Here is an 11,607-nt window from a genome sequence, read left to right as displayed (position 1 = left end):
AACCAGCGCCCTCTGCTCCCCCCAACCCGGCCGCCCCCTCCGACCCCCCACCCAGCCCGCTCGGCCTCCCGGGACCCCGGTCCCATTCGGGGCCCGGCTTCGTCTCCCCCCGACGCCAGAGGCCTGGCAGCTCCGCCTGGAGGAGTCAGCGCAGTGAAACAAATCGATGAGCAGCAGCCACGACGCAGCCCGCCCGAGCCAGACAATGGACGCCAAAACAGACGGAGAGACCAGACAAAACAACCCGAGAGCTGGGGGGGGGGGAGGGGGTGGGGAGGGCCTTGTGATACGGCCGACCCGCCTTGGCTGCAACCTGACGAGGTGGAGGTGGGAAAACCGAAGTTAACGCGGACTCATGGCGGGGCCGGGCGGGGTGGTGGAATTACTGTCGAAACAGAAGCCTTTCATTTCAAGTTTTGACTGCCAATGTGAAAAGGATCCACTTTATCAAACTGGGGTTTGGAAGAGGGCGTCAGGGAGGAATTACTTAAAGGGGCTAGACTGATGGGGAGTTTCTATATACTGGAATTCTATATGGAGTATACTGGTGTATATCTTCTCCCACCTTTGAGGATGTTCGCTGTCCTCCTTCAGAGAGTCTGGTCCTTTAAAAGGTGCCCAACCCCCCCCCCAGGCGAGTACAACAGCCACCCCACAAAGAGGTTGTTCGTCGGTTTGAGGATTAGCAGTTCCCCTTCCGCAATTTATATCACGAGTTCATACAAACAGCGTTGACGCCAGGCCCGTCGAACTGCGTGGGCGGAGGCACGCTGTGCAACCCTAAACGCGCTCCTTCCAAAGTTTTGCTGCTCTGGGTAAATGTGCGGAGGGACTGCTCTTGCATACCCGACCCATGTTGTCGTGAGAGGGACCGCAGCACTGAAACGACACTTTAGAAATAACAGCCCGGCCCATCCTTAGGAAAGGCCACCATAAGTAAATGCCGAAGCGTTGAGATCTGGCGGATTCAAAGCAAGCCTCCCAGAGATCAAAACTGAAATCGACAAAGCCGGTGGTCTTACAAACTGTACTTACATTTGTGGCAGGAGTCTAGCCTTTATCCCGCTACGCAAAGAAGAAGCAGGACTATTTTGGTACACTTTTCTTTTGTTCAGTCCTGGATATTCGAATCCCACCGTGCGGTTCGATTTCAGTAATATGCCCACTGACCATACTAATATGCACGTAGGAAACGGAGAACATCTACAAATCGGTGCGAGCTTTCGAGCCCCACCCCCCCAATCTATTTCTAGATTGAAATAACAAAATCAGAAGTGCAGATTGCGGTGAATATGGGAAATAACGGAGGAAAAATGGAAGCAATGGATTCTCTAGAACTCCCCTAAAACCAACCTATACGTCAGTCATGTTGTTGTTTTTCCATATTGACGAATCTAAATTTAAACTCGAGTTTCTCTCCCATTTTGGAACCATTTTATCGTAAAACAAACTCCACTGAGAAATTAAATTCCCCCCTGCTCGCCGCCCCCAAACCCGGTTTGATTTTCTACTTTAAAACGCTTCTTATTATGCCCTTACTATCTATTCCAACCCTCTTCGATGTATGTATTACAAGATTATTTTTTTCATTAAATTCCAGGACTTGAAAATTGTCAGGGGGAAAAAATCCCTCTCGGTGTACTTAGGTAGTTGCTTTAATTTTTATATCTATATATCTATATATCTATTGCGTTTACAGACTGTATACATATGTGCCACCAAACTTTTTAACCAAAAAAGAGGCAAAAAAGTGGAATGGTTGATGTAGTTGATAGGATTAATCGTAGAACAGAAAGAACTAGAGAGGAAAGTGTGTGTGTGTGTGTGTGTGTGTGTGTGTGTGTGTGCGCGAGAGAGAGAGAGAAACCCCCTCATAGTAATTTTATTGTAAATTATTTACGTCTGAAGTTTCTAGGCAACTAGTGAAGACAATAAATGAATGACTCGATGGCTGAAGGCGAAACTCTTGGTACTAACCCGTGTTCTGAATGTTTTGAATATTTGGCTGTTTTGTATTTATGTGGTGAGAGTGAAATATATTATATCTATATGAATGGCAGAGTTATTCTGGTCTTCTGTGTAGAACTCCCGAAGGTATCACCACCTGATGGATGGAATACGCAACACTCAGCTTTCCCCCCCCCCTTCCAGCGAGCGTTCTGCCATCATCTCTTTTTCTCAAACGATTCATCTGCTAAGTACCTGCGTCCAAAATACGGTTGTCGGATCCATAGTTAAACAAGGTGCAGGGGACACTTAAAAAAAAATTCCACACATTCTCAATATTGTGATTGCTTCTAATAGTAGATACGCCTTAAACTCCCCCACTAGTGAACGCTGGCTAGTTCTTCAGGTTGGTGATTGTCTCCCAAGGAACATGGTCAGAATATATTTTCTTCTAATTCATGGGAAAGGCATTCAATGGTTGCTATTGAAGGGAGAGATGCTTCCCCCCAAAAAAAAATCTCCCGTGGAGGTCTGATGGAGACCTCAACGGGACGTCTTCCCGGAGAAAGCTTCTTAGGTCCTTTTGCGATTTGGAGACCGTAAAACGTGCACAGATCTGAACCCATGTACTTCACAGTTTTTTCTTCAGGAGAATCCCGGCGAAGTGGTCCGGAGCTGATTTAATCTCTGGCTTTCCTTCTCGCGCCGCTCTCGACCATCGTTCAAAACTCCGTCACACCAGCCTGCACAATCCACTCCTGATTAGAAGAAAGGAACTCTTTTTCAATTAATAAACAGTAGTCAGTTTCGAACTGAACCACGGGAGGAGGTGACTTTTCAGTAGAGTTACTCATACACCCTTTCCCCCCTTTCCTCCTTCTGTTGAGCCAGACTAACAGCGAAGGGCGTGATTTCAATTTCTTAAGAACGTCAGACTTGGCCTCATCCGTTTGGGAATATTATTCAATTAGTATTTATTCAAGAATTTAAAGAACAACAATTTAGTTTCATCAGGCGATATAAAAACTGCCTTACAATCTGATCCATCGCTCCATTTTAGCCCCATTCTGACAGTTCTTCTCGATCAAGCGGAAAACTTCCTTCCACCGTCACGGACCCTGAAGGGCAAAGGGACCAGAACGAAGTTTGCAGTTCTGTGTACAGTTGCTTGAGAGTAAGCCCCACTGAAGTCAGTGGCATTTGGTTCCGAGTAAACACAAATAGGATCCGGCTGCACAGCGAGATGTGGAACTCCTGTTTTGTCAGTAAGTCACTTTTATGCTGTAGCTTTAAAGGGGAAAATTGTTTTGCGAGATCTTAAAGGGGAGGGGAGCACTTGAAAAAGGCGAGGCCATTAAATATGATAGACTTCTGCCATCAGGAATCCGACTAAAGCTGTGATCCTTAACTAGAAGGAAGTTCCTTGAAAATGAATGGGACTACCTGAAAGCATACGATCTCTTTAGGAATGGAAATTTATCTCAATAATTAACATTAATCCTGCTGTGAATAGAATTGGAAATGCCTCATTTTTTTTAGCAGTTCCTACTCTGAAATGTTGAAATTGACTAGGTTGATCAGTATTGAAAGTACATTTAATTTTTGCCTTGCCAGCCCATCTCATTTTTAAAAAATAACAGATACATTTTAAGTATTTTTTTTAGTAAATTTAAGGACTTCATACAAATTATGTTTGTCTTACAAACCCATCTAATATACAGAACTACACACACACACACACACACTTTAAATATTACATCCATGGAAACACTGAGAATCCTCTGTACTCAGGTGCCCATATTATATTTTCAGTATGTCAAACAGAGCTGTGTATGGTTTTCTGAGGTGCTTACTGCCCATATCACTGCCTATGGCCTAGGCAGGTGCAGAATTCGGACAAATAAGTCACCACATAATTGTATGTCACAATAAACGTGTTAGTCTTTAAGGTGCCATAAGATTCTTTGTTGCTTTGGCTGCAACCAACTCACACAGCAACCCCTCTGGGCAATCTGTCAAATCACCTGGGTAAGCTATGCTATTGGGTTTTTTACATTACCAATATAATTTGGGAAACCATCCATGGAGCTACAACAACCTCATGTTGAGATACTTTATGGAAATACGCTATCCAAAAAGGTCTGATCATAAAGTGGTAAGCAACTGGGGGGGGGGGAAGCAAAACAAACAAAAACTCCTGGTGGGCATATGAGGTGCTGATTGCACATCTCAACCTAGGTGATTTATGGCAATCATTTCATTTCATACAAATGACTCCATACTAATTAAAACTATTGCAGGATCAGCATACTAGCTAGATGCTGATTAAATTCTCCTGACTTGGGCCTTTCCAATTAACCTACCACACAGAGTGGACAAAAGTGAAAACTTGGAAGGGGGCGGCTCACATGGCCACCAAACACATGACAGGCTGCTGCTCTTCAGTACAATCCTGAACACATATATTTAGAAGTAGATTCCACTGATTTCATTGAGTTCATTTAGGATTGCATCTTGTGAGGGCATTTTCATGTGCCCGCATTGCAGTTAGCTGAACCATAGCAAACTCTTCCAAGGTGCAGAGGTGGTGATATTATTCCTGCTTGTGATCTTGCCCGTGTGTGTGTGTGTGTGTGTGTGTGTGTGTGTGTAGCACTAACAAGATCCATTTATTATGAACAACCTACTATTCCAATGAGAAAGGAAAAAATTCCAGCAATCTGTTTCTTAGCAGTTACAAGAACTGTTCAATGAAGTCCACCCATACTTTTTATTATTTATAAATGTCTTTCCCCCCCCCCCCGAATTGGCAAATTGCAAGGTTAAATAGTTATTTGGGTATTGTTGTAATTGGCCCTGCTAGTTGCAGCTTTCCATTGCATGTACGTAAGACACACATCAAATTTTCATTCATTCAGGTGATAAATATGTGAGATTTATAGAGTAATTGCTGCAGAAAAAAACAATCCTGTGTAAAATTGGCCCTAACACACCTGGATGGAAATCCTTTCCAAATTACCACTGTGAAGGAGTTTGGTGTAAGAATAACCCCATACTAGGAAACCTACTGTTTGAGCCCTGCTAAGGCTAACCTGTATTTGTATCCTCTCCTATGAGCTCTCTGTTGGATTATTGCTCTGTGATAATCCCATTTTTCCATGAGGATATGACAATGAATCATGAATGGTCTTGAAAGATCAGCCACTTCCGCATGGGTGGTTTGCCCTGGGTTTGATGCTTTCAGGGAGTGAGGGTCCTTTGCTATTCCCTACAGTACAGCATCTAGATTTTCCTTGCCTTTTCTGTGATTTTCCCCAAACCGGTTTTGCTGGAATGTTTTAGGAAGCATTGCAGCAAAGCCAGGCTAGCTCTCATGTGGGTGGGAAAGTCTGGATTTTACTTACTTACTTATTTATTCATTTATTATTTTAGATTTATTTAGATTATTTAAATTTATATCCCACCTTGCCTTCCCAGTCTCATCCACACAGGAGTCATTTCCCTTTCCTCAGTCCTCACAGTAGCCTCCCCCTCCATGTCATCAGGGGGGTTTCTGACTATTTTTAAAAATCAGAAATTGGCACAGTGATACAATGGTATATCACTATGTGCACCAATTGTTAAAAAAAACCTTGGATAAAGCCTCCCATAGCATGGGGTAAAGGAGGACCCCGTGGGGGTTGGGGCTGGGAATATGCGGGGAAAGTTGCCATCTTGAAACTCCATTGTCACTGCAGTGCATTAGCACTTGCTGCAACACTGGGGCTTCTATAGGAACCATTGCTGTGTGGGAGAGCCATTGCTCCTGCTATAACTGAGGCACTTCATACATCTCTTCTTTTCTGCTTGGGGATGTTCTCTATGTAAGAATATGCATAATTGGCATAATGAATAAAGTGTGGCACAAGTACTATGAATACATAGACTGGGCAGGTAAAGGAAACATCCATGCCATACTTCACACAGTATAACACCACCCACCGCCCTGAAGATAATCTCCTGTAGGAAAAATAAGGTGGACCATCCTCAGTGTGGTGCTACTCATCATGTTTATTATTTATTTATTTACAAAATTTATATCGTACTTTCCTGCCCCATCAGGGCAGCTATATATTTAGTATATTACACAATTGGCTTATTGTTAAGCAATATTGTTGGGTTTGTTTTTTTAAAGGGGCAACATTTTCTAAGAGCCAAATGACACATTACAATTATGGATTATGTCTGAGTTCCCTTACCTGGCTTTGAATGCATTACAGGTCAGTTGGACCCCCAGTCCAGACTGGACCTATGAAGCACGCAGAGAAGGGCCTTTGGCTTTCCCTTCTGCACTGTTTTTCTGACTCAGAGTGGCCCCAGGTGTGCTATTTACTCTCTTGGGGGCTGCATATGTACAAGTACATCAGTACATTACACATTATGCTAATCGTACACCATGCAGAAAACAGCACATTAGCTACACAGCAAGAAAATGGGAGTTTCACAGGCATGCCTTGGTATGTGCACTTCTGCTCACAACTGGAGTAAAGAGCAAGCAAAAGGCCTAAAAATGTAAGGAATATAGAGTAGGGCCAGTTGGTGGGTGAGGATGGCAGGAGAACTGATGTATTCAGTGAATTTAGGGCCCAGTATGACCAGCTGTGGAATAATTGTATGTCAAAACCTAGGATAGGAAGGTCATTCTACTGGGTATCTCTAGGCAGAAGGGACTTTGTAATGCTAAACCAGGATGCCTGACACTCTCAAGCCACATTGTACTGCACCAGTCCACATCAATGCTTTATAGTTGAAACTACTTATCAGCAATGAACAGGATCAGTGCAAATGGCACTGTCAAAAGGGAATCCGACGTTGACTGACACCACCATTTTCTCTCCCCAAATCCCAATATCCAGTTCAGAAAAGCAACTCAAAACTAGCCAGTGGTGTATTGGCTATAAGGACATGTACACTGTAATAATGGAAGGGAGCTGATAAACTATTTATTTATTTATTTAAGAACATAAGAACATAAGAGATGCCAATGTTGGATCAGGCCAAAGGCCCATCCAGTCCAACACTCTGTATCACACAGTGGCCAGAAATACCAGTGCCATCAGGAGGTCCACCAGTGGGGCCAGGACATTAGAAGCCCTCCCACTGTTGACCCCCCCAAGCACCAAGATGACAGAGCATCACTTGCCCCAGAGTCCCTATCTATACCTTGTGGCTAATAGCCACTGATGGACCTCTGCTCCATATGCTTATCTACGGTAATTCCCTTTTGAAGCCGTCCATGCTTGTAGCCGCCACCACTTCCTGTGGCAGTGAATTCCAAGTGTTAATCACTCTTTGGGTGAAGAAGTACTTCCTTTTATCCATTCTAACACGACCGCTCAGCAATTTCATGGAGTGCCCACGAGTTCTTGTATTGTGAGAAAGGGAGAAAAGTACCTCTTTCTCTACCCGCTCTTTCCCATGCATAATCTTATAAATCATGTTGAGGTTCAATTTATATTCAATATAAATTCAATTTATATCCCGCCCTCCCCTAAGGCTCAGGGCGGCTAACAATTGGGGCAAAAGCCATAATTAAAACAATAAAACAAGATAAAAACATAACAATAGTACAACAAAGTGCTGGTGTTCTGATGTTCTCAGTTCCAAGATGGGTTCCGGTAGGGTGGATCCGGACCAATGACATAAGTTCCAAAGCAGCAGATAGCCAGTCTTCTTCCCAGGGCCTGCTTGCACCCTGATGGTATCTCTGCCAATTTTCGGCGACGGTGCATTGATGGAACAGTGGCAGCGGTGGCTCCTACTCAAAAGCCTGGCGGAAACTATAGCAAGAGGAAGTTGCCCAGAACTTCTGAATGCACAAAGGGTGAAGCAGATTCTGAGATTCTGATGCTGGGGCCCAGAAAGCCAGTAAGGCAGGTTCCAAAGTTGAATCACCTCACACAGAAGTATATACCACTTACATTATCTGCATAGATTTTTTTAAAAAAATAGTATCTATTTATTCAGATATTTATACCCTGCTTTTCAGGGGCAGACTGTGAAGTGCCTACCCAGGCCATCGGCTCAGCGGGACCTTCCCCAATGGCCTTAATGCCTTATCTACCTCTGCTGCTTTTCTCCCCAATGAGGACCCAAGGTAGCTTGCAACATTCTCTTCCTCCTCCATTTTATCCTCAAAATAACAGCTCAGTGAAGGAAGTCAGAATAAGAAAGAGTTCCTGGCCTGTGGCCACCCAGCAAGCTTCCATGGGAGAGTGGGGATCCAAACCTAATGTGACACTCTAACCATTACACCACAAAGACAGAACGATACTATGTGTGGCCCAGAAAATATGGCCACCAGAGCTTCCATGGACATCATAATGTAGTTAGGATCCTCTGTTTCACAAGCAAGAAGCCAATAAAGCACCAGCATTCTTCCGGTTTTCAGAATATTTATTCATTTAAAATCTTACTAGCTGCCTTTCCTCACAGTGTGGGCTCAAAAGCAAACATAGCAACTAGAAAGTTGCTCCAATGGAGTGCCTAACAAATCTGTCACCACCCAGCAATCACAGTGTCACTTCTGGATAATGTCTTTGCATTAACTGTGCATGGAAGGCAACAATCTAAATGTGGTGATGGCATGAGCATCAATATGACCTCACCATTCTATACCTTCTTTCACACACAATGCAAAAACTGGTTATCAGAAAGAGTCCACTTCACCTTTCCGACCGTAGGCTATCTGATTCTAGAGTTTAGAAGGCTTGGTTGTACAACCACAAGCTTCTCAGGAAGTTTCCATCCTAGTGCGGTATCATTGCTTCCTCAGCCTGCTACACATGGACTCTGCAAGACAGAAGCAAGCACTCTGTAAAGAAGGACGGAAGCCACATGGGCTATGAAGACTGGACGAAGTGAGAAAGACTACAGGAGGCAGTCCTGTGAACTGGCTGGTAGGTCAGTGAGAAGGGGAACCACAGTGAGAAATGGCATGTTTAGCTCTCATGTCCTCTTTTCGTCTGTGTTCTTCACCCAGGGTCCTAAGTACAGCAGTCAGGTCTACCGCAATAGTAGTGACCAAAGGAACATCAGCTGTTTCTAAGTAGAGCTTTTCTTTCTAGGGCTATGGATATCCTTCGCAAGTGATCTTCAAACAGACAGCAATGTAGGTATATTCAGGGTGGAGGAAAATGGCACAAGTATTCCACTGTGTTCTACTCGGGCAATGGGTGACCTTGAGCCAGTCACTCTCTCACAACCTTACCTACCTTGCAGGGTCATTGTGAGGCTAAAATGGAGGAGGAGGAAATTGGATTTATACCCCATCCTTCACTTGGAGTCTCAGAGCGGTTTACAAACTCCTTTCCTTCCCCTCCCCACAACAGACACCCTGTGAGGTAGGTGGGGCTGAGAGAGCTCTTTCAAGAACAGCCCTTTCAAGGACAGCTCTTGTCAGAACTATGGCTTGCCCAAGGTCATCCAGAAGCTGCAAGTGGAGGAGTGGGGAATCAAACCCAGTTCTCCCAGATTAGAGTCCACGCACTTAACCACTACACCAAACTGGAGAACAATGCATGTTGTCTTGAGCTCCTTGGACAAAGGGGGTGGGATAAAAATGAACTAAAATTGAAAAAGGTTTCAAAGGTCCTTGCTTACATGAACAAAGAAGTTGGCAACTCCATTTCTGTGTGATGCTGTCAGTACTCAGTCCATTTCCACCCACCTTAATCTATTGTTCAAATAAACTGCGAGAGTTTTAAAAATTAATGTTTCTCTGAATGAGATGGCTATCAGCTTAGGCAGTCACCCCTCATATCTCACATTCTTCATCATAGAACATATGATGGGAGAGACAGTAGGCCCCTACAACATTGTGCCAGGCTTTTTTAGTTCATAAAGTTGCCTCCATTAGTTGTGGTAAGCCTGTACCACTGAACTACAATTCCACAGAGAACTGTTTTAGTACCAGTAGAGCCCTCTGGGGGAAGGGAGGAGGGGGAGGGAAGGGTATGCACCATGTGTCATACAAAAAACAAATGTATTTATTACAAATTAGATAAAAACAGAGACCATTTTTGACCCTGACCAAAGGGGCCTTCTTCAGTGGTCAAACAATGTAGTTACACAATGGCTCCAAATAAAATCATACAATTATCTCAAGCAGAGACCATTTTTGACCCTGACCAAACGGGCCTTCTTCAGTGCTCAAACAATGTAGTTACACAATGGCTCCAGACATTACAATAATCATAGAGTTATTTCATAAACTATTACATACTATTGGCTTCAGACTGCATCTAAAAATTTGGGAGGCAAGAGAGGAAGGTACACAACTAAATAACCATTCAAGACACCCATATCTGACCAGGGCAGCAGGCTATTTAAAATTAGGCCTCTGAATTATATTTGCACTTTAGGTCACAGATATTGATTATAAAGCAATTTCAGCTTGGTCAAAAATAGTCTATGTTTGAGATTATTGTATGATTTAATTTGTATTTGAGGCTACTATTTGGGCTTACATTTATTTTTATCTAATTTGTAATAAAATGCATGTATTTTTGTGCATTCTTCTGATAGTCATAATTGCAGTTATACCTGGAACATTTCCATAGTGCCCATGACATTTCCAGTTATTGGCCTGGAATTTATTTCCTCCCTGCCACAAGTAATGCTTTTATGCCGCAAGTGATGCAATTATAGAATCTAACCCATTATCCAACCTTGATAGGGTTGCCAAGTCCTACCTGTTGCTGCAGCGGGGGACTCCCGGCTCGGCCCTGGAGTGTGTTCACGTACTTTGGGGGTGGGGTTCCCCTTGGGGCCCAATCCGCCGGCGGCAGGAAACGGGCCTCTGGGGCAGGGATTTCCCGCCCCCCGGGAGGACTTGGCAAGCCTAAACCTTGAATAGGAAACCATCTTGAATTTTTCCAGTCCTTGTATCAAATTAGTTCAATTCCCTTGTCTTTTAGGAATGTTGTCTTGACTAGTGAGCCTCATGATAAGATGCCATACTTCCCCATAAATGTCCCCCCTCATGCAGTTACAAATGCCCCCAGTAGCTTAGCAGTCCTGGCCTGGGCACTGAATCTAAGTTACTGGGCAGGGTTCTCTTTGTGTCACTCTAGCTTATCTTCTAGAACTCCTGGGACATGTAGGATCAGTGAACAGAAAAAAAGCTGCTACATGGTAGCTGTTTTAAATCACTTTCCATGGTTGCTGTGGCAAACTATGAGTGCATTGGATCAACGTATCGAAAAGGGCTATTTAATATATCATTTGCTGACCAGAGTGGCTGTTCAGTAACTTGCTGTAATATTTTATACGGTGATCTATAATTTCTATCAAAAATGTATTATATTTATTTCATTGTTCAAGTATTATAAAACCAATTTGAAGATAGAATGAAGATACAATTTCTAATTAATTAATATTTGTGAGTTTGTGGCTGAGATTAGATTTGAATCATGAACTTCCTGGCTCACACTTTTAGCCATTGTCTCCTACACATCCTCTATTGTTTGCTTAGGCCTTGATAAAAAAGAAAGACAAGGGTTGAATCCTATCATCCTTTTTCACTAAGTCTTAATTCAACAGAGAAATATTTCCTTCAATAGAAGATGACTTTTTCCAATAGTTGAAGATGAAGCTTTTGTTTTTGATGGAAGTCTTTCC

The 11,607-nt window shown here is 43.4% G+C and overlaps 1 protein-coding gene across 1 annotated transcript in view; it reads left to right on the top strand.

Annotated features, from left to right (window-relative positions):
• The window catches only part of VAX1 (ventral anterior homeobox 1), a 7,582-nt gene extending 6,236 nt beyond the window's left edge, over positions 1 to 1,346 (top strand). The window contains exon 4 of the mRNA XM_015411232.1: positions 1,254 to 1,346. Coding sequence (XP_015266718.1) covers positions 1,254 to 1,346 — 93 coding nt within the window. The remainder of the gene's footprint in view (positions 1 to 1,253) is intronic.
• The last annotated feature ends 10,261 nt before the right edge of the window (positions 1,347 to 11,607 follow it).

This window comes from Gekko japonicus, unplaced genomic scaffold (assembly GCF_001447785.1).
Source record: "Gekko japonicus isolate JY-2015 unplaced genomic scaffold, Gekko_japonicus_V1.1 scaffold1337, whole genome shotgun sequence".
NCBI classification, from domain to species: Eukaryota; Metazoa; Chordata; class Lepidosauria; order Squamata; family Gekkonidae; genus Gekko; species Gekko japonicus.
Note: the sequence above shows the minus strand (reverse complement) of the source record. Positions and strands in the feature narration are given on the sequence as shown.